At 36.7% G+C, this 18,246-nt stretch overlaps 1 protein-coding gene across 3 annotated transcripts in view; it reads right to left on the bottom strand.

The window, feature by feature from the left end:
• FAM91A1 (family with sequence similarity 91 member A1) overlaps positions 1–18,246 on the bottom strand; it is a 40,211-nt gene that overhangs the window by 17,965 nt on the left and 4,000 nt on the right. The window contains exons 2-15 of one of the 3 annotated variants that reach the window (XM_065902536.1): positions 17,063–17,147; positions 15,876–16,027; positions 14,231–14,288; positions 13,464–13,531; positions 12,805–12,936; positions 11,476–11,566; positions 11,009–11,071; positions 8,135–8,241; positions 7,543–7,581; positions 6,918–7,030; positions 6,381–6,496; positions 5,498–5,610; positions 5,083–5,169; positions 2,542–2,674 (exon numbers count right to left, since the gene is read on the bottom strand). In XM_065902536.1, coding sequence (XP_065758608.1) covers positions 2,542–2,674; positions 5,083–5,169; positions 5,498–5,610; positions 6,381–6,496; positions 6,918–7,030; positions 7,543–7,581; positions 8,135–8,241; positions 11,009–11,071; positions 11,476–11,566; positions 12,805–12,936; positions 13,464–13,531; positions 14,231–14,288; positions 15,876–16,027; positions 17,063–17,147 — 1,357 coding nt within the window. The remainder of the gene's footprint in view (positions 1–2,541; positions 2,675–5,082; positions 5,170–5,497; positions 5,611–6,380; positions 6,497–6,917; positions 7,031–7,542; positions 7,582–8,134; positions 8,242–11,008; positions 11,072–11,475; positions 11,567–12,804; positions 12,937–13,463; positions 13,532–14,230; positions 14,289–15,875; positions 16,028–17,062; positions 17,148–18,246) is intronic. The other 2 variants (XM_065902537.1, XM_065902538.1) reach the window with 2 other exon arrangements.

Raw genomic sequence — 18,246 nt, 5'->3', positions numbered from 1 at the left:
AGAGAATGCTAAATTTAGGAGGAAACACTGATAGAGTAGCATATTTTCATGGTCTTAAAGTGTCTCCCCTACAGATTGCTTATTAGTTGTGGGGGGAATAATAGTGGACTATACAATGTAGATATAAGAAAACACACTAACTGGGTGATCATAATTCACTAATGTCACAAGGACAGATGGTTAATCATAGTTTGTTTAGCAAGCGTTTTGTTCTGCATGATCGGGGGGATATATGGGGCATATAAGGCAAAGGGATTCTGGAGGGTGTCTGTGCCTGGCCTCTCACAAATAAACAAGGGGAGTGCCTATGGTCTTAACTGAGTTAGACCACACATTGTTTTCATTTTTCAAGCAGTGCCTCAAGCTGTCTAAAATCAAAAGAAATTACTAAGAAATTAGTCCTGTCACAGTTATCAGAGGTTTGCTTCTATGATAGCATCACAAGGCTTTATTTTTTTACAATGAATATCAAGTACTACATGATATACTCAAACTACAAATTGCTAATGACATAAAAAAAAATTCTTTCTACTCAAAAATAGATGCTGAAACACCAATACTACAGAGTTTCTTTTTAAAAGGAGTAAGAGTGAGTTATCCCATCCGGCACCTACAAAAAGCTATTTTGTTAACATGGAGGGTATTACGCCCTAATAAAAAGTTAATTCTTTATCTGGAATGAATGGCCTTTTTTCCTATGAATCTAAAATGGTACTAGTTATACACCATTATTAGAAAAATTGAAAATAGTCACTTAAGTCATCTTCTGTGGTTCTAATGAGGAGCCCCAGTTAAGAAAGGCTTGTTAGAAGAGTGAAACTTCATAAACAATCGCCGATCAGATCAACGGGAGGGAGGAGCTACTTACATTTTAACTCTGGGCCCACCTCAGTTATTCTAAGCAATTAAAGCTCCAGAAACAGTCAACCACTAAATCTGCTTTAAAGGTTAGAATTATACTTGACTTTCACACAGATTAAGTTTAGGTTTACCATTTCGTTGATGATACATAGATTATTCACTATTCATGTGAAAAAGTTTAGCCCAACCCATAAAGTAATAATAGACTGTTCATGAATAAATCAATAAAAACCTTAGTTTTCAAGAGAAGATAATGTAAGGGACAGAGCAAAGGGAAAATATTCAACAGACATGGATTCAAGCCCCAGGTCTTCCATTTACTAATCATATGAGCTTTAATGACTAAATGCACAGGAGATTTAACCAAGAAAAGCTTGAATTTCTTTATCTATAAAATGAGTTACCCCTGGTTGGTCACTAGCACCCTGTAACATTCTTGGATTCTAAGATGGGCAGTAGGACACTTCAAATATTCTAACCCATTATCTCTGAAAATCACTAAAAAGTCCAAGAAATTTCAGGGTTTCTGTATCCAGAGATATATTCAAGACTGTGGCATTCACTGCTAGGTCACATGATTTAATATTTGGTAACCAAAAAATGATTACTATCAACAAATGTTTATGAAAAAGAGCTTTAGTCTCCTGGTACTTGGTGACTTAATACTCAGTTTCAACTGTTTATCAACAACCTCCAGCATGGAATCATTTATAATCTGCTAAAGCATTACTCTGAACCAGACACCCTGAAGCTGACGCAGTGGGTCACCAGGTACTGCGTGTCTGGCCTCACTCGGCTGAACTACCCAGAGTTTTTGTTCTCCCCTCCACAACAACTCTTGTGGAGCGACAAATGATTCCATCCTAAATGTTTTTAACTGAGCTGAAAAGAAAGCCAGATGCTGGTGAAAGAAGTGGAATGAAAATGGATATGACTAAGAAAATGACGGTTCTTGGCCAGAAAATAGAACTTATAGGTAAATGAAAGAATGAGTGAAATCAAATGTGATAGTGGTGCCAAAATTCACAAGGCCCCCGAAAGGCAACTCCCATGAATGTCCAAGGACTACAGGATGCAAATACATTCACAGTGCAATGTTCTTACACTGGTGCCCAAGCTGCTGCATCTTCTTAAAAGCATATCCTGGGGCCACTCCTCAATTCAGGAGCTACCACATCAACTCGACTCAAGTCTGGGAACCCCTTTCTATCACAAAACTGAGAAGGCACACCAAGGCAGCAAGTAAAATACTTCAGAAAATATTACAGCAGCATTTGAAAACAAAGGCCCTGTTTCTTTTCTTTATAAAATGAATTCTTCATTCTTGACGCTTCATGCTTCCTAAATAAATTTTGTCGTTTGTCCACCTCTCAAAACAGATGCCTGTTTCGCATCTGTAGATAGGCATCTACAGATGCCTACATACCATCCAGTTACTTAAACAAATTAACACTCCCACTCTTCTTGCAGATAGCTAAACAAATTTAGGTACTACAAATGTCAGCGGCACACAAGAGAGGAGAGAAAGTAACATAAGAAATGGCTGATGAATAAAGAAGTTCACAGAACAAGAAATGTCTTAAAATAAGTGATGATTAAATAAGTGAGCATCACTGGTTTAATTTCTTAAAAAGAAATTCCATAGGATCATATCTTCAAAATCGAGTATATTTATCATACCATAACTAGGTTGGTCTGGCTGTGCAGTCTGGGCAACTAGATCTTTATTATGACGAAGAAATAGTATTGTGTTCCTCAGAGTGAGCGCATGGTCAAAGTACCTCTGTGCTTCCCCTTCGCCAGTGCTCTGAACCTGAAACAAGAGAACATACGGGCTGCAACAAAAGCCACTTCCATGCCACTCATGCTGGTTTATAACCATAAAGTAGAAATATTTAGATATTATTAAAAATTAGCCTTCTCATACTGTGAAATTAGTTTTCTGCTTGCTCCTTGGAAGAAAAGCTATGACCAACCTAGACAGCATATTAAAAAGCAGAGACATTACTTTGCCAACAAAGGTCCATCTAGTCAAAGCTGTGGTTTTTCCAGCAGTCATGTTCGGATGTGGGAGTTGGACTATAAAGAAAGCCAAGCACCAAAGAATTGCTGCTTTTGAACTATGGTGTCGGAGAAGACTCTTGAGAGTCCCCTGGACAACAAGGAGATCAAACCAGTCAATCCTAAAGGAAATCAGTCCTGAATATTCATTAGAAGGACTGATGCTGAAGCTGACACTCCAAAACTTTGGCTACCTGATGCGAAGAACTGTCTCACTGGAAAAGACCCTGATGCTGGGAAAGACTGAAGGCAGGAGGAAAAGGGGATGACAGAGGATGAGATGGTTGGATGGCATCACCGACTTGATGGACATGAGTTTGAGCAGGCTCCAGGAGTTGGTGATGGACAGGGAAGCCTGGCGTGCTGCAGTCCACGGGGTCACAAAGAGTCGGTCACAACTGAGCGACTGCATTGAACTGAAAAATCAGCCAATCAAAAATTTGCCCAGGCAATACTGAAACACATATTAACCTCAATCTTGGTTGAGCTTCCATTTGACTACACTTTGGAAGGTGACAGAAATTACACCAACAAGTAAAACTAACAACTTCAGCAACAAAGTAATGCCAAATTAAAACATTATATGTTCCATATATGATTCAAACAGGGTGCTCAAAAAAGTCTAAGATCTGTATATTCTGCTTTGTCTAGAAAAGCAGTCTAATCCATGGTCACCAATGATGCCACTATTTTATCACCCTGTTCGCAACTCTGCAAGGGACAACGGAACATGTGACTCAGTACAGCGATTCAGTATCGCTGAACACATAGCTTCAAATCACTCACCAAGGATTCAGAGTCCCTGCTCTGTGCTATGACCTCTTCAGGACGTAAGGACAGAGGAGTGGACAGAACTCCTGCCTTCACTGGGTTTACATTTTAATGCATGTTCTTCTGACACTGAATCAATCATCCGTTTAATATGCAAAAGCACACACATGCCAGAAGCAGCAGAGAAAACAGAAGGCCAGGTCTACAGGGGGAAATAGCTAATTATATTTGCATTACATTAACAAGATCAGCCAATTAAGTTTAATGAAGATGAAGTTTCTTAAAAAATAGCTAAGAAACTATTTTTAAAAACTAAACTTCAGACTAAAGGGCTTTTCCAAGAATGTCTATGTGGTAAAAAAGAATACAGCTATATAAAGCATAAAAGAGATCTTCCAATTTGCTGTACTTGACAAAGATCAGCTGAGGTGAAAAAAATAAAAATCTGGAAAACATGTTAAAATGTGCTAGAATATAAAAAATTTATTGGAAAAGATGATACACAATAAGAAATGGGGCTAAACAAGATATTAAAAGCATTGAGGAAATAGTGAAAATATAAAGACAAAAATTAAGGAGACAAATTCATAACAAGGATCATCTCAGGCACTAAAAAAGTAAAAATCCTATGGAGAAGGTGGGGAGGAAAAAATGTCATGGTGGTTTTTTGGGTTTTTTTTTTTTTTTTGAGATATAAAGGAAATATAAAATTACCAAACATTTTCTAAACATACACGAGTTCATCACTAAAGCAAGGAAGGTTCTGAAATTATTAGTCAAGGAACAGATTAGGCACACAAACGACTTGCTTAAAGAAGCACAGAAGACAGAATAAAATACTCAGGGAATGAAACACACCAAAAAAGGCGATCAGGATTTAGAGTTAAGGAAAACTAGGCTGTACTCACGGGGAAAAAGATGGCTAAAAACAAATATGGCTGAAGTCTTCAAGATGCTAAAAGGGATAGTGAGAGTGGACATAAATACGATACCCAGGGACATTGTTCCAGACTAAGTGGAACAAAAATTTCAAATAAAATTGCTTAAGAGAAGATTTTAAGAGTCATGATGAAAAGAAAAAAAAAAATTAAAGGCTATTTTAGAAAAGTGCACAAAAACTGCACATAGACTTTAAGATTTCTGTACCCCATTTCCTCATTAAGTCAAATTATGCTAAGAGCTTAGATGAAGCAAATGACTCTTTGAAAATCACAAAATTCATTCATCCACTCAATATGTTTAAAACTAAATGACTGCCACAGTATTAGGGTGGGAATGAGGTAGGAATGAGCAAGAATATACCAAAAATCTACATAACCAACAACTGATGTTTTATCAAGCAATTAAGAGTCCAAACACCCTGACATCCCATAAGCTACCTAGATTTACCTTTTCTAGTTCAATAAGAAAGCTGTCCAGAGATTCATCTGAGAGTTTACCAACTTCAAACATTGTGACTGCATGGCTTTTCAAATTCTGCAATAAAGAAACAAAAACAAAACTGAAATGCACCTTATTTGAGCCTATTATTAATAAGTTCTAGCTTTCCCTCTGAATGCTAAGCATCTTATCTTTATACTACGCTTTCCAATATGTTTAACCTCAAGTGTGCATAAAGAGTTGATTTTTTCATTACAAAAGCAGCCCTCACTAGAAAGCTGTCACACTCCTCTAAAGAATGTAAAACAAAGCTGGATGCATTTTCAGGAATAAATTCAATAGTTTAAAAAAAGATATAAGAACACGGAATTATTATGTACCTAACGGTTAAACATTTTTATATTTAAATAAGAATTTGACTTACTGGTGAAAGGTTTCCCATCATTAAAAAGGCAGTAAGTGTTGAGTCAAATAGGAACGCAATACGCTTTGTGTATCCTGTAGACAGATTCAAACTGTTTATACTGGCTGTGTCTGCTGGGGGGATAAAAAACATAGTTTAAAAATCAAGTAAATGAAAACTGTTCATTACTTATCATTTGCAGTGAGAATGTATTTCATTTCAGTTTTATTTAATAATTAAAAGTACATAATTAAATACAGGCAATACTGTAAGTCATAAGAGGTCCCAATTCTACTTTACCTCCAACATAGAGAAAAAAAAAATTTTTTTTTTAAGCTATTCACTTGTGCAGTAAATAATAATAAACCAAGACTTGATCACTGTCAGATCAAAATGACTACCTAGCCTAACCTCTGTAGACAAGTCGCCGGGCCCAGGGAACAGAGCTACCGAGGGCAGGAATAGACGCCACCTGATTGTGCCCTTCTTCTCTCCCCACACAACCATGTGCAAGCCCGCTGTCCGCTATGCTCTGTCCCCCTCTGTACCTAGAGGCTTCCTGCGATGGTCTTCTTGCACTCACCAGCTGGCACACTCTTAGTCATTCTCACCCCAAAATCGTCTTCTCCATGAAGGCACCCTAAACCCCTCTCACGCTGCAGTAGTGGTTTTTATGGCTACACTCTCCAGACTTAAGTTTTTAGAAGGAAACTATTGTATTTCCTATCAATTTTATACCCCTAAGATCTAGCAGCATATGGTAAGTACTCAAAGACTACATACTGAATGAAGAAAATCCAGACCAAATCACAGATTAACCGTAAGCCTGGAGAGTTAGCTTTATGAGTGTATGTGCAGACACATGGCTTATCTACAGACAGGCTCAAGCTGAGTCACCATTAACCTGGGTCTTCTTGACTGTTTGTATCCGTGTCAGTAGCCGATGAAGCTTCCTGTACAGGGCTCCTACTTTCCCCGCCATCCCATGACAGGAGCATCTTCTGTGGATCTAAAGTACTCCTGTTAATGACGAAAACAGTCACTTTTAAAAAACCATATAGACAACCATATACAAAAATAGCCACTGAAGTCAGTGTTGAGGTTACAAACATTCACCTAAATTCACTGTTACATTCAGGCCCCAAACTGAGATGTAGCCCTAAAATATTCTGCACCCACAGCAAAGGTTCTTAACTAAACCCATGGACAGGCTTCAGGGTATCTGAGAACATTTTAAAATTATATGTAACATATAGTATGAGCTTTTCTCTAGGCAAAGTGTCATAGTTTTCACCAGATTCTAAAAAAAAATTCCAAAACACACAAGATTAAACACCACTAATATATAGGGTTCAATCTGCTGAATAAGTAAAATTTTGTACAGAAAATTGAATTTTTTTCCCCCAAAACAAAAAACTCTCATACTAAATAAATGAGTTACTTTAATCTGTTTACGGATGGAACATTCTTCCACGATGAATGAAGCTGATCCAAATTTATTACTTGTCCTTTCTTGTGGGCAAACCCCAATCGGCAGTACATGGATACAGCATTCTAAAAGGAATATAAAGGAAATGAGTATCTGAAATAAACTAGATATCAGAATGTCTGTAGACAGAAGAAAATATTATGGACTATGTTTATAGAGATCCTCAAATATTTTCATCCCACAGCCAGAAAACAACATTTTCAGTAGGCCTGGTCTTCCCCTAAGATCTCCACATAGGCAGCAAAGGGAAAGCCTCCAACCCACTGGCTTGGCCCTCCCTAGATCCACCCCCACCCCGCCAAGAAGTGGGAGTTGTGGCTTTAACTGACATCACTGCAAGACACTGTGACTTCAATACAAGGCGCTGGTCAGGCTGCTCCCTGCTGGGTACAGCCGGGTGAGGACAGCTCTCACTCCCTGGGGTGGCATACTGCTCAGGGCTCTGGTCTTGCTCTGCTCTGCTTCCTCTGACAGCTAATAAGCACCTCACTGCTTCCGCTTCTCAGTATCAAGACAAAAATCTATAATCCATTCAGTGTTCGTATTACAAGTGAAAAACAGTAGGAAAATTACATACCTTAACCAGAGACAGGTCTATCTCAAGAACATTTGCAAGCTGGAAAAGAAAATTAAAAATTATTTTACATCCTAAGAATTATCAGTATATCATAATAAACAGTTATAGATAACTGATCCATCACCAGCAAAATTTAAATTATTAATAATGGAAATACTAAATAAATTTGGTAAGCAGAATTTTCTTCTTTCCATATCTTTAAGACACTTAGAGTAGTACAAATCCAGGCAGTGACCCTGACCCTAACAACTTAGTGTGAAGTATAATTACTTGAGCTACTTTAATTAGAATTTTAATTAGAATTACTTAGCTTTAATTTTCTTTCATTTAAAATGAAAAAATTCTAGATCAGTCATTTACAATGCTTTTACTATAAAGTCATATAAAGTTATTCAACCAAATTATAACTATATACATATGCAGGAAGTAACTTAAGAATAGTGACTTAAGTATATAATAATCTAAGATCTAATAACCATGTACGGATTTTAAAAATATTTTAGTTATATCATTAACTAATTTTATCTACTTTACACAAACGTATTTTATAATCTTGAGGCTAAATTCTTTCATAAGATGCTGTCACACTTACCTCTGCAACATTAGTATGCTCATCTATTGACACAAATATCTTATAGAGCAGAGTTTCAAAATAATCACCTTGCACTCGATTCATTACAAAACCTTCAAGAGGAGGAACTAAAATAAACAAAAACAGATGTTTCTCAGTGATTTAATTTTATAAAAGAAGAAAGTTTTATTCAAATATCTATTCAAAAAGAGACCTCCAACTTAGGAAATGAATTTAGCTTTTGATTCATTTTATCAACTCCACTGCAAGTTTTTCTAAAACTCCCAAAGTAAAGGTCATATACAAAATGCTGTCTACACATAGTGGACTCTGATAGCAGAGCATAAATCCACACAAGTAATTTCACCCCCAGGGACCGCTCAGCATTACTGAGGCAGAGAAGTGCTTACAGGCGTGAACTCAGTAGAAAGGCAGGGGGACTGAGGTTTCTTCAGAATGGGGAAGCCTGCCAAGGGTATGTTTTTGATCGGTCTTAGGCAGCAGGATGCCTGGTCTGAAGCAGAGAGACAAGGGCTGCGAGCTGCCGTGCTATACAAAACCAGGGGGCAGAAAGTATCAGCTCGCTGCCCTTCTCCCATCTTCCCTGCTCCATCCTGACGAAAGGGGAAACCCGTTATGTGTGACCGCCACGTTTATCACTGATGCAGTTTGCTCATCGGGACTTTCTATTCTGTATCCTCCTTAATGGGAAGAGGGCCAAAACCTGTGTCAGCACAAGAGGCTGCCCAGTCGCTACTGCCCCCCTGGCAGTTTAGGCTCACTTCTCTCCATCTCTTTGGTCCAGATGCCCTGCTCCAATCTACTAGGCTGCTCTTCCCGACCATGATGAAGAGGCACCATGCTTGCCGTGGCCAGTCTCCCCTGTGGGCACACTTCCCGTAAAAGCATTCTGGAAAGAAGACGTGTGCCTAGATCACAGGAGGATTTGGTGTCCCTGTGTCCTCTGACCCTAATACTACCTCACTGCACCCAAAACCTAAAAGTATTCCCAACAGAGAGCTGTAAGACAAAACTCAAGTGAGCAGATGAAGACACTGTGAAGAGCCACGATGTACACATCAGGCAGGGTAGGCTACCCGAGTTACCGCTCTGTCTCACGGCATTTCTGATTTGGTGCTGCCCATGCTTCTAATCACCGAAGAACTGTTACAGATCAAAGGCTTCTTTTTAGAAATATTTCAGCAATTCCATTTTTTAATATAATTATTTCTTTTCCTACATTATCAACTATGTGAATAAGAAGTGTCAAAATTTACTGAATAGTTACTAAATGCCAGGCTATACTACTAGCTGCTTCATATATACAATTTCACTTAATCCTCTTAATATCAAGAGTTGTTAAAAACTATACCTTATCTTAGAGATGAAGAAACCAAGGAACTAAGAGGTTAGAAATACGCAATTTACATTTGGGCAAAAAGAATTAGAAATTCTTTATCTCTACATAAAGAGATACAAAATAGTCTTCAGTATATATTAAGTTAAAAAAAGCACAGCATGCGTTGGATACACCATCTATGTAATAAAATCACACAATAAAGTATATATATATATATATATATTTGTGCATAATACGTTTGTGAGAGAATACATAGGCAGCTTAGCAGTAGTGGCCGAGAGAGAAACGGAGTAACTCAGGGCAGGCATCGGAAGCTGATGTTTTTATACTCTTTTGTAAGTCTAGTATTTTATAATCCTAAGTACTGTCTACTCAAGAAGACATTAATAAAATAAAGAAAAATACCTGGAAATAGCAAAGAAAATTATTTTTTAGAAAAACACAGGACAAGGAAGGCCTGGGCATAAACACACATAAACACAAACAAACCATAAAGGTCAGGATATGAGGGAGTATTTTTGTAATAAGCCCGATCACTCAGTTGTTAACAGTAAGGTCCCTGGAATTTTTTGACACTCTATATATTTGATTACACAAATATCTTAGAATGCAGATGATATCACAAATAAGAATAGCTAAAAGATATGATGGAAAATGCACTTATAACACATAACCTTAATGTAACAAGTGCTTCTACAAATTGGTAAGAAATCTAACCTATAGAAAAAAAGCTCTACTGTGTTCAAAGATGTTAACCACGTCACCAAAATAAATAAATAAGGAAATGATCTAAATAACCAGCAACAGAGGAGTGGTTTAGTAAACTGAAAGCCTGTTGTTCTTGTTCGTTTGTTGTTTAGTTGCCAAATGGTGTCTCTTTTGCAACCCCATAGACTGTAGCCCGCCAGGCGCCTCTGTCCATGGGATTTCCCAGGCAAGAATACTGGAGCAGGTTACCATTTCCTTCTCCAATCAAACCTGTGTCTCTTGCACTGGCAGGAGGATTTTTTACCACTGAGCCACTTGGGAAGCCCCAAATTGAAACATACAATGGTCTTAGTATTGATTTAACTTGGGGAGGGAATGAAGAAAGGAGGAAGAGATAACCCAAAAACGATGGTCATTACATGAAAAAAAAAAAAAAAAGACACAGATATGTCTGGTAAAAATGAACAACATACAATTCTATGATATTACTGAATACATGTAGAAACTTACGCAGTGAACAAAGTTTAAAAGGTGACATAAAATTTATAAAGACACTGATTTAATTTAGGATTGTAAGAAATTTACCTTGCATTTCTATTTTAATACAGTGTTTACACCATCATAAGATAAAAATAAAAAGGAGGAATTTGGAATTTAAGTAAAATCACCACAATGTGCTGTAACATAATGAGGAAGAAACGGTTTTCTTTGAAAAATTCTAACACAAAGGTCCCAAGATGATGCGTGTCTAACTTATTAGGGTGACACACAGTGCCAGCACCTAGCAGCCATTCAAAAAACATTGAAAAATACTACCACATACTCACCTGCTATACAACTGTCATCAGATATTGGTACATCCAGATAAACAAATCCTTTGTTATATAAACCTATAGAAGCAAAAGTATCTTGTTTTAGATGAAACAGCAAACATTAGTAGTTAAAAAAATAAAATAAAAACTTTATTCTTGATTTTCCATAAAGATTCTTACAACTTAATGGTATGTGAAAAAGACAAAAGAAAAAAAATATTATCAAAGTTTTCAAAATCTTGGTTTCCCTCAAATGCTCAGAACTGTAAAATTTTTCTTATGATTCATTCACATAAATTTCTAATCTATGTGACTAATTACAGCCACACTGGAAAACAACGAACAAAGGTCACATTTCAAACAATACCACACCTTAGGAAATATTACTATTCTTACCTAATTGATAAATAATTGCTATTAATTGTTGATGGCTTAAAATAAGTTTTTATGTTGACAGAAGACCATTTCTACTAACCACTTACTATGGACTACATTGTAATCTAGTGATCCAGAGAGTTGAGGGCCTGCATCAATGATCTTATCAATAGCGCATTTCTCAGGCAAAGTGCATATCTAGGAAAAGCAAAATATTTTCAATTAAGTTCTGTCCAAATTAACTAATTGATAAGTCTCCTCAAATCTATTTACGTTTAAACCAATGATTATATGTCATTAATTAAATGAACTACCTGTTGTATTCATTCTTTACTCTAGAATTCAAACAGATAAGGCTATGCACATAACCATCAGTTAAGGTGCCAAAGTATGCTATCAATGGAACTCACAAAACTAAATAATTTTAAGTGCCGATACTTGCTGATAAGTAACATGTTCACTAATAAATACTAATATTTATTCACCCTTTTTGAATTGGAATCTGATCAACATACTGATTCTGAATCTCTCAAATCAAAAATTACTTCACATGGCACAGGATCATTATCAGTGACAAAATCACTATCTTATGAAAGAGTCTGGTATCTTTGCTTGGAAGTAAATGCCCTGAAGCAGAATTTCTAAGCCTTGCACTCAGTGGATTTATTCTGTCCTTGGAAGTAAAATAAAACGCAAATTAAAAAGAAGTCCACATGCTCACTTAATTCCTTCAGCCACAGGGATATGACTGGTCTCTAGGCACCTCGTCTACTGCTCCACCTCCTTCCTCTAAATCAACATCTCTTCTTAAATGTATATAGCTTGTAACAAATGTGGTTTGACGACTGGAAATAGCATTTCCCTTGATCTTGACCTTAGTGCTCTATCAAGCACCTAACACTTGAGTACAATATTTCAACACAGTGATTTAGGAGCACAGCAAACTGTCCGAAATAAAACCCTGGACTTGACTCCACTGTGATTGGAGTCATTATTTCACTTCTCTGTTCATTTTCCTCACATGTGAAATAGACTACAAACAACCCCACACCACTGGAGTTGTTATGAGAATCAAATGAGACAATATAAAAAGCACTTGGAACAGTGTCTGACACCGTGAGCACACACTAAGCACTCAAAAAGTGTTATCAATGTTACTGCTGGTAGTTGCGGCATCACGTCAATTGTACATGAAACATCCATCTAATTAAATCCCCAGATAACCGGACATGAACCACATCAAGTCTCTCTCATTAACAAAAAGTTATTTTCGAAACTTACCAATATTCTCGCCTACTGAGATCATTTACGATTTTGAATTTAAGTTTAATTTCCTTCAGGAACACCAAATAGTGTCACGTTTTTTAAAAAGTTCTGCAACTATAGTTAAATATAATTTTTTTAAATAAAAATGCTTAATTTCTAAAGATACCTACCTTTATGTCATCTTCTGTGATATATGCAGCCTGCACCACCCACCAGGCCTCTATGGCAATTTCCACTGGCTTTACTGGTAAAAGATCACGTGCTGTTTTCCTTCTGAAAAATTTCTGCAATGGTTCAAATATCTGAGAATTTGCAATCAATCTAAAATTACTATTTTCTTTTTTATTAATCATGCTATAACAAGATCATTTCTAATAGGCTAAATATCTTTTAAAATTCTCACATTTTAAAATCTAAGGTATTTTAGATATACTGAATGGAGAAAATCATTCTAAAATTATTTCAAAATAAATTACTTCAAAACACTATCATTAAATCTGAATCTAAATCCAGATATTCAAAAGAAACCCAGGTGAAAATGTGTATCAATTTCACTCATAAACTGAACCATGGGAGTGGAATGACTTAGGTTAGAAAATCAATGGAGCAGATTTTTAAAAATAAATGAAGCATCCTATGCCTTAAACATTTTAAATTCAATAAGCACTTAAGCTATAACCTAGAGATACTGATGAACTGTTTTTGTATTGTTTCTGTATTAAGCATATTTTATTTGATCCAAGAAATCACAATTCATTATTTCTACTACTTATAATAAGACTGTGTGATAAGAAGGACAAGAAATGAGAAAGAGAAACAACTAGCTTACTTTTGATGATCTGCACTGATTCATCAGATCAATGTATTGGTTTCTTCCTATGCCAAGAAGCCTCAGACCTAAAAGAAAGAGTTTTTCTTCTAAAATCATTTAATACGTCTTGAAAAGTCAGTACACAGACAAGTCTACTAAGGAAAAAACCTTTGACTTTTGTTCCTCTTTTGATTATTACTGACAATTAGGATCAAATTAAAATGAAGTCTTCAAACGAAATACAAAAGAAAACCAATTGGGAGAGAGAAATTCATGCTGACACTTTTGACAATGCTAAATGTGAAAATTTTTTAAAAGCAGAAGTCCTCCCAATTCCAGGAAGTCAAAGTGTACTTCTCAGCAAAAGTTTCTTCTTAACACAACAGAACTGTCACATTTCAAATAGACACACTTCATTAAAATAAGTATAATAAAAAAAAAAGCAGCGAATTTTGAGTAAAAACCATGTATTGTGCTGCAAAAAGACTGTGAGTGAATTTTCTTCTTCATTTAGTATATACCACAGCCCAAGTATGAAAAGGAACTTCACTGTCTAGAAAGAGACTAGTCCTATTTGTCAGATTCTGCCACTCCAAAATATCCCTCTCTTAGACATTTTAGACATTTAAAACTAAATCTCATACTTGACTTGTAACACCTGATAAAATTATCAATAATCTTGCTTATGTTCTCATCTTTCATGTTAAAATCCACACATTACAACACAGACAAGAGCACACATGCGCAAAGACACCAAACATTACCTGGCTCAGAGTAATACTTACAGTCAGCAGCAGTGAAGTTGGGCAAAGAATCATAACTTTTCTCACTGTTCATAATGTCCTTTTATAAAGAAAAAAAAAGTAAATGTTAAATGCAAAACGTCCTTACACAAAACACTGAGATCGGAGTTTGGCAACCCAGTGCACACACATCACACAGCGGCACATACCACGTGGTCTCCTGTCTAATAACTGAAGGTCAGGCTTTCAGGTCTGGGTTCCTCACAGTGCTATGAAGCCCAGAGAGTTGCCCTGCAGCCTCTGCCCTGCTGAGGCTATGCAAGGAATACCTCCCTTCGAGCTCAGGGTTGCAGGTTCTCACCACTTCATACCTGATCCTCGACTCCTACCCCAGGACGAGAGAGAATCCCGAGAGGAGGCCTGACAGTGGGTCACGGCACTACCAACAAAGACCTAACCACTCGGTAGTCTGTGCTCCTCCAAGTCGCAACCAGCAACACAGTCAGTATCTGGCTTCTTCCAACCCTCATCTGCTTCTCCAGTAATAAACCGGCTGTTTACTGTGGGGATAAGACCCATTTCCAACCCACAAGTTATACCCAGCGGTTTAAGAACAGAAACCAGAGAATAGCAAGCATATGGATGCAAATGAAAGCTGGAAACTGGGACAAAATCTCGCTCTGTTATCTCCCCCAAGCCTGGGGAGGACACCAGGAAAATAATCAGAGAGACGGCAACAACCACTCCACGTACTGCTCAGCGGCCACCTTCTTTATGCTGCCCTGGTTCCAGGGAAAAGGACTGACAGAAACCCCGCTGCCAGGCCTCAACCTTTACTTTGTATTTCCTCCAAAACAGAGAGACAGGAGACACGGGGGAAGCAGTGCCTTGAAAAGGGGGCCTAAGAAGACAGGCAGAGGGAGCTCCTGTGAAGGCAGCCTTACCCTAAGGGCAGGTAACCTCATCTCCACGGCAGGCACCCAGCTCCTTCCGTTCTATGTGCCCTCTGCTCTTCAAGGGGCCAGTGAGCCCAGAACAGCAGCACTCAAACAGAATTAAATCACCAGTGACTACCAGATAAATACTGCCCATGTTTACATAAAGCTCCCTTAAAAGCAGTACATAAACTAGTACTTAAGGCTGTTCAACACAAGCCTAAACACTGCCTTTGGAAACAGGCTAACATCTAAAAGTAAATAATCACAGAAAAATTAGCAGTCAGGACCAGTACTCCATTTCTCTTCTTCTGACACATGCCATTATATAATGTTGAGTCTATATCATCAATGATTCTTTCTACAGTTAGCACATAGCTAAATACATTAAGCTTCAAAGCTTAATGTTCAAATCTGTCAGCCACATTTGCAACCTTAACCATGTATTAAAAGCAATCAATTTTATACAAACTGCGCTAACATAAATGACTGATTAACCTACAGCAGCACAAGGGGTCAACAACATCTTCAAGAACACAGAATAAGAGCAGATACTTCCCCACTGTGAAAACACTGCTAGGACAACAACTTGTAGCACAACAGCTACCTTGTAAACAACTGTGCTTTTTACACCATCAGTTCAGAAACAATGTCCACTGTGGCTGGGTGCCACAAAGCTGGTCATCGTCCACAAAGTGTCCGTGACGTGAAGTCTCATCCCTCCCCTAGATTCATAGGTCCTGTAAACTCACCTCCATGATCCCAGTATAATATGAGAATGGTGTTATCCTCAGGCCTTTTACCATGATGTCTGATAAATGATAAGGGTACAGCATGAGATGATCTCGACTGTACTTCAACAGTTCTTCGTAGTACTTGCGTTCATCTTTCTTGACATGCTTAACTGGGAGACAAAGGGAAATTCTCCAGTTTTATTTGACGTCTTAACAGTAAATGCAATGTTAAATTCTTTACAAGTTAGTGTTGTAAATGCAATGTTAAATTCTTTACAAGCTAGTATTAATTAAAAATAAAAATATGTAAACTGGAAGAGAAAAAAAAAACCTAAGCTGGAACAAAGAAACAATTATAGCACAAGAAACAGACTTCAGAGAATATAAGTAAAATGTATAATGGGACAGATAAGTACAAAAGTAACTCTTAACAAATCAAAAAGCAAAGAAAGCGAGCATGCTATGTCTCCCCACCCCCCCAAACCATAAGCTATAAACCATCCAACCCCTTAATATGATACTTTACAAAATAGCCAATCTGAATGGCAGCTTTCTATGAAATCAAGTCTATTTTAAAAAATTATTTGCTAGTCTTTGTGCTTTAAATGTAAAGACCTCTGAGTTCCATAGAATACACACTTCACATAGAAAACCTCTCTCTGAAACACTATGTTTAAAATAAGAGTAACAAATAGGAGGGAAGATCAGCAGGGCAACAGAATAATCTGACAGATAAAAGTCAAAACATTAAAAAAGAGAAGTTCAAAAAACATGGAGCCAATTATGTTTAAAATTTGTTCCAATTATTATAGAAAGAGGCTTTATTAAAGTTACATTATTTGGAAAATTTATAGAAAACAAAACAAAAAACTCAAAGTCAAAAATCAAGAAGTAATGTAATTTTTTCTGGCATATTTTCCCACAAAAAGTAAAAAAGAGGACATCTGAATCAAAATTAGTACTCTGTAGGTAAAATAAATCTATATACAAGACTCTAAAAAATAATTTTCATTGGAATTAGAAGGAAAAATCTACTTGCTAATGCAAATTATTGTTAGGTGTAATGGGTCATTATAGAATTTCATAAAGGCTGTACATGAACGATTTCAGTACTATGAAATACGGTGAAAAGATAGGAGAGATTTATGAAAATGATAACTCAGTAACAGTCAATTCTATCTCAATGTAAAAATCTCTCTACTTACCTAAGTTATTTCTATATCGTAACTGATTACGGATACTATACAGGACAACCTGCTTCTCATATTCTCTCTGTGAATTTCCAAGACTCTAAAAAAAAAATTCAAATAGATTTTAAATAACTAAACCAACAGTACTCTCGCTCCGTAAAACTTCAATACCATGCCCCCCAATTTTATCCTAGAATCTCTAAGTTCAAGAACTGAGTAAAGGTTTTCTTAAACTTTATCATACAAACTTTTCTGCAATGGTATTACAGCAAAAAAAAAACCAATGTGTTTATCTTCAGCCTGCCTTTCTAAAAGGATTTACTGACTCTATCTAAAGTATTTCATATATGTGTGTGTATGTATATATATATATATATATATAAAGAGCAGTCAGAGAGCATAACTGCACTTAAAAAAAAACTATTTTACTAATAAAAAATTTCCTTCTTGCCGGTTTCCAATTTGTGTGAATAGGATGGATGGTTTCTTGCACCTACATTTTTTTAAATTTAAGAATGGCCACTAAGAACAGATCCCTGTCTGATAACTACTTACAGCTGAAGGCTATGATTATTAAAAATTAAGATTTCTGAGGAATGTATATTTCAAATGTACTTCTAAATAAGATTATTTCCTAAAAATGTCATCTAATGGTCTCATTATAAGACATTTAGACAATTCTAGAAAATAAAAGTTGCCTAAATTTCCGATATATTTTTTAACGAGCAAAATACTTTCTAGCTGTGAACTTAAGTGTTTTAAGTTCAAAATTGGTTTTTCATGAAAGCAAAGTGTAAGCTGGTCTGATTAGAGTTATCATTACATTCAATGTGAGAACATAAACTTCATTTAATGTGTGACTGCTATCCCCCTTCTAATTATTAGCCATGATCTTTCCAACATACTATAAAAAACATCTTAAGAGATTAATGGAATATTCACGGGAAGAACTGATGCTGAAGCTGAAGCTCCAATACTTTGGCCACCTGATGCAAAGAACTGACTCATTGGAAAAAGACCCTGGTGCTGGGAAAGATTGAAGGCAGGAGGAGAAGAGAACGACAGAGGATGAGATGGTTGAATGGCATCACCGACTCAATGGACAAGAGTTTGAGTAAATTCCAGGAGCTGGTGATGGACAGGGAGGCCTGGTGTGGTGCAATCCATGGGGTCGCAAAGAGTCAGACACGACTGAGCTA

Source organism: Muntiacus reevesi, chromosome 12 (assembly GCF_963930625.1).
Source record: "Muntiacus reevesi chromosome 12, mMunRee1.1, whole genome shotgun sequence".
Lineage (NCBI taxonomy): Eukaryota > Metazoa > Chordata > Mammalia > Artiodactyla > Cervidae > Muntiacus > Muntiacus reevesi.
Note: the sequence above shows the minus strand (reverse complement) of the source record. Positions and strands in the feature narration are given on the sequence as shown.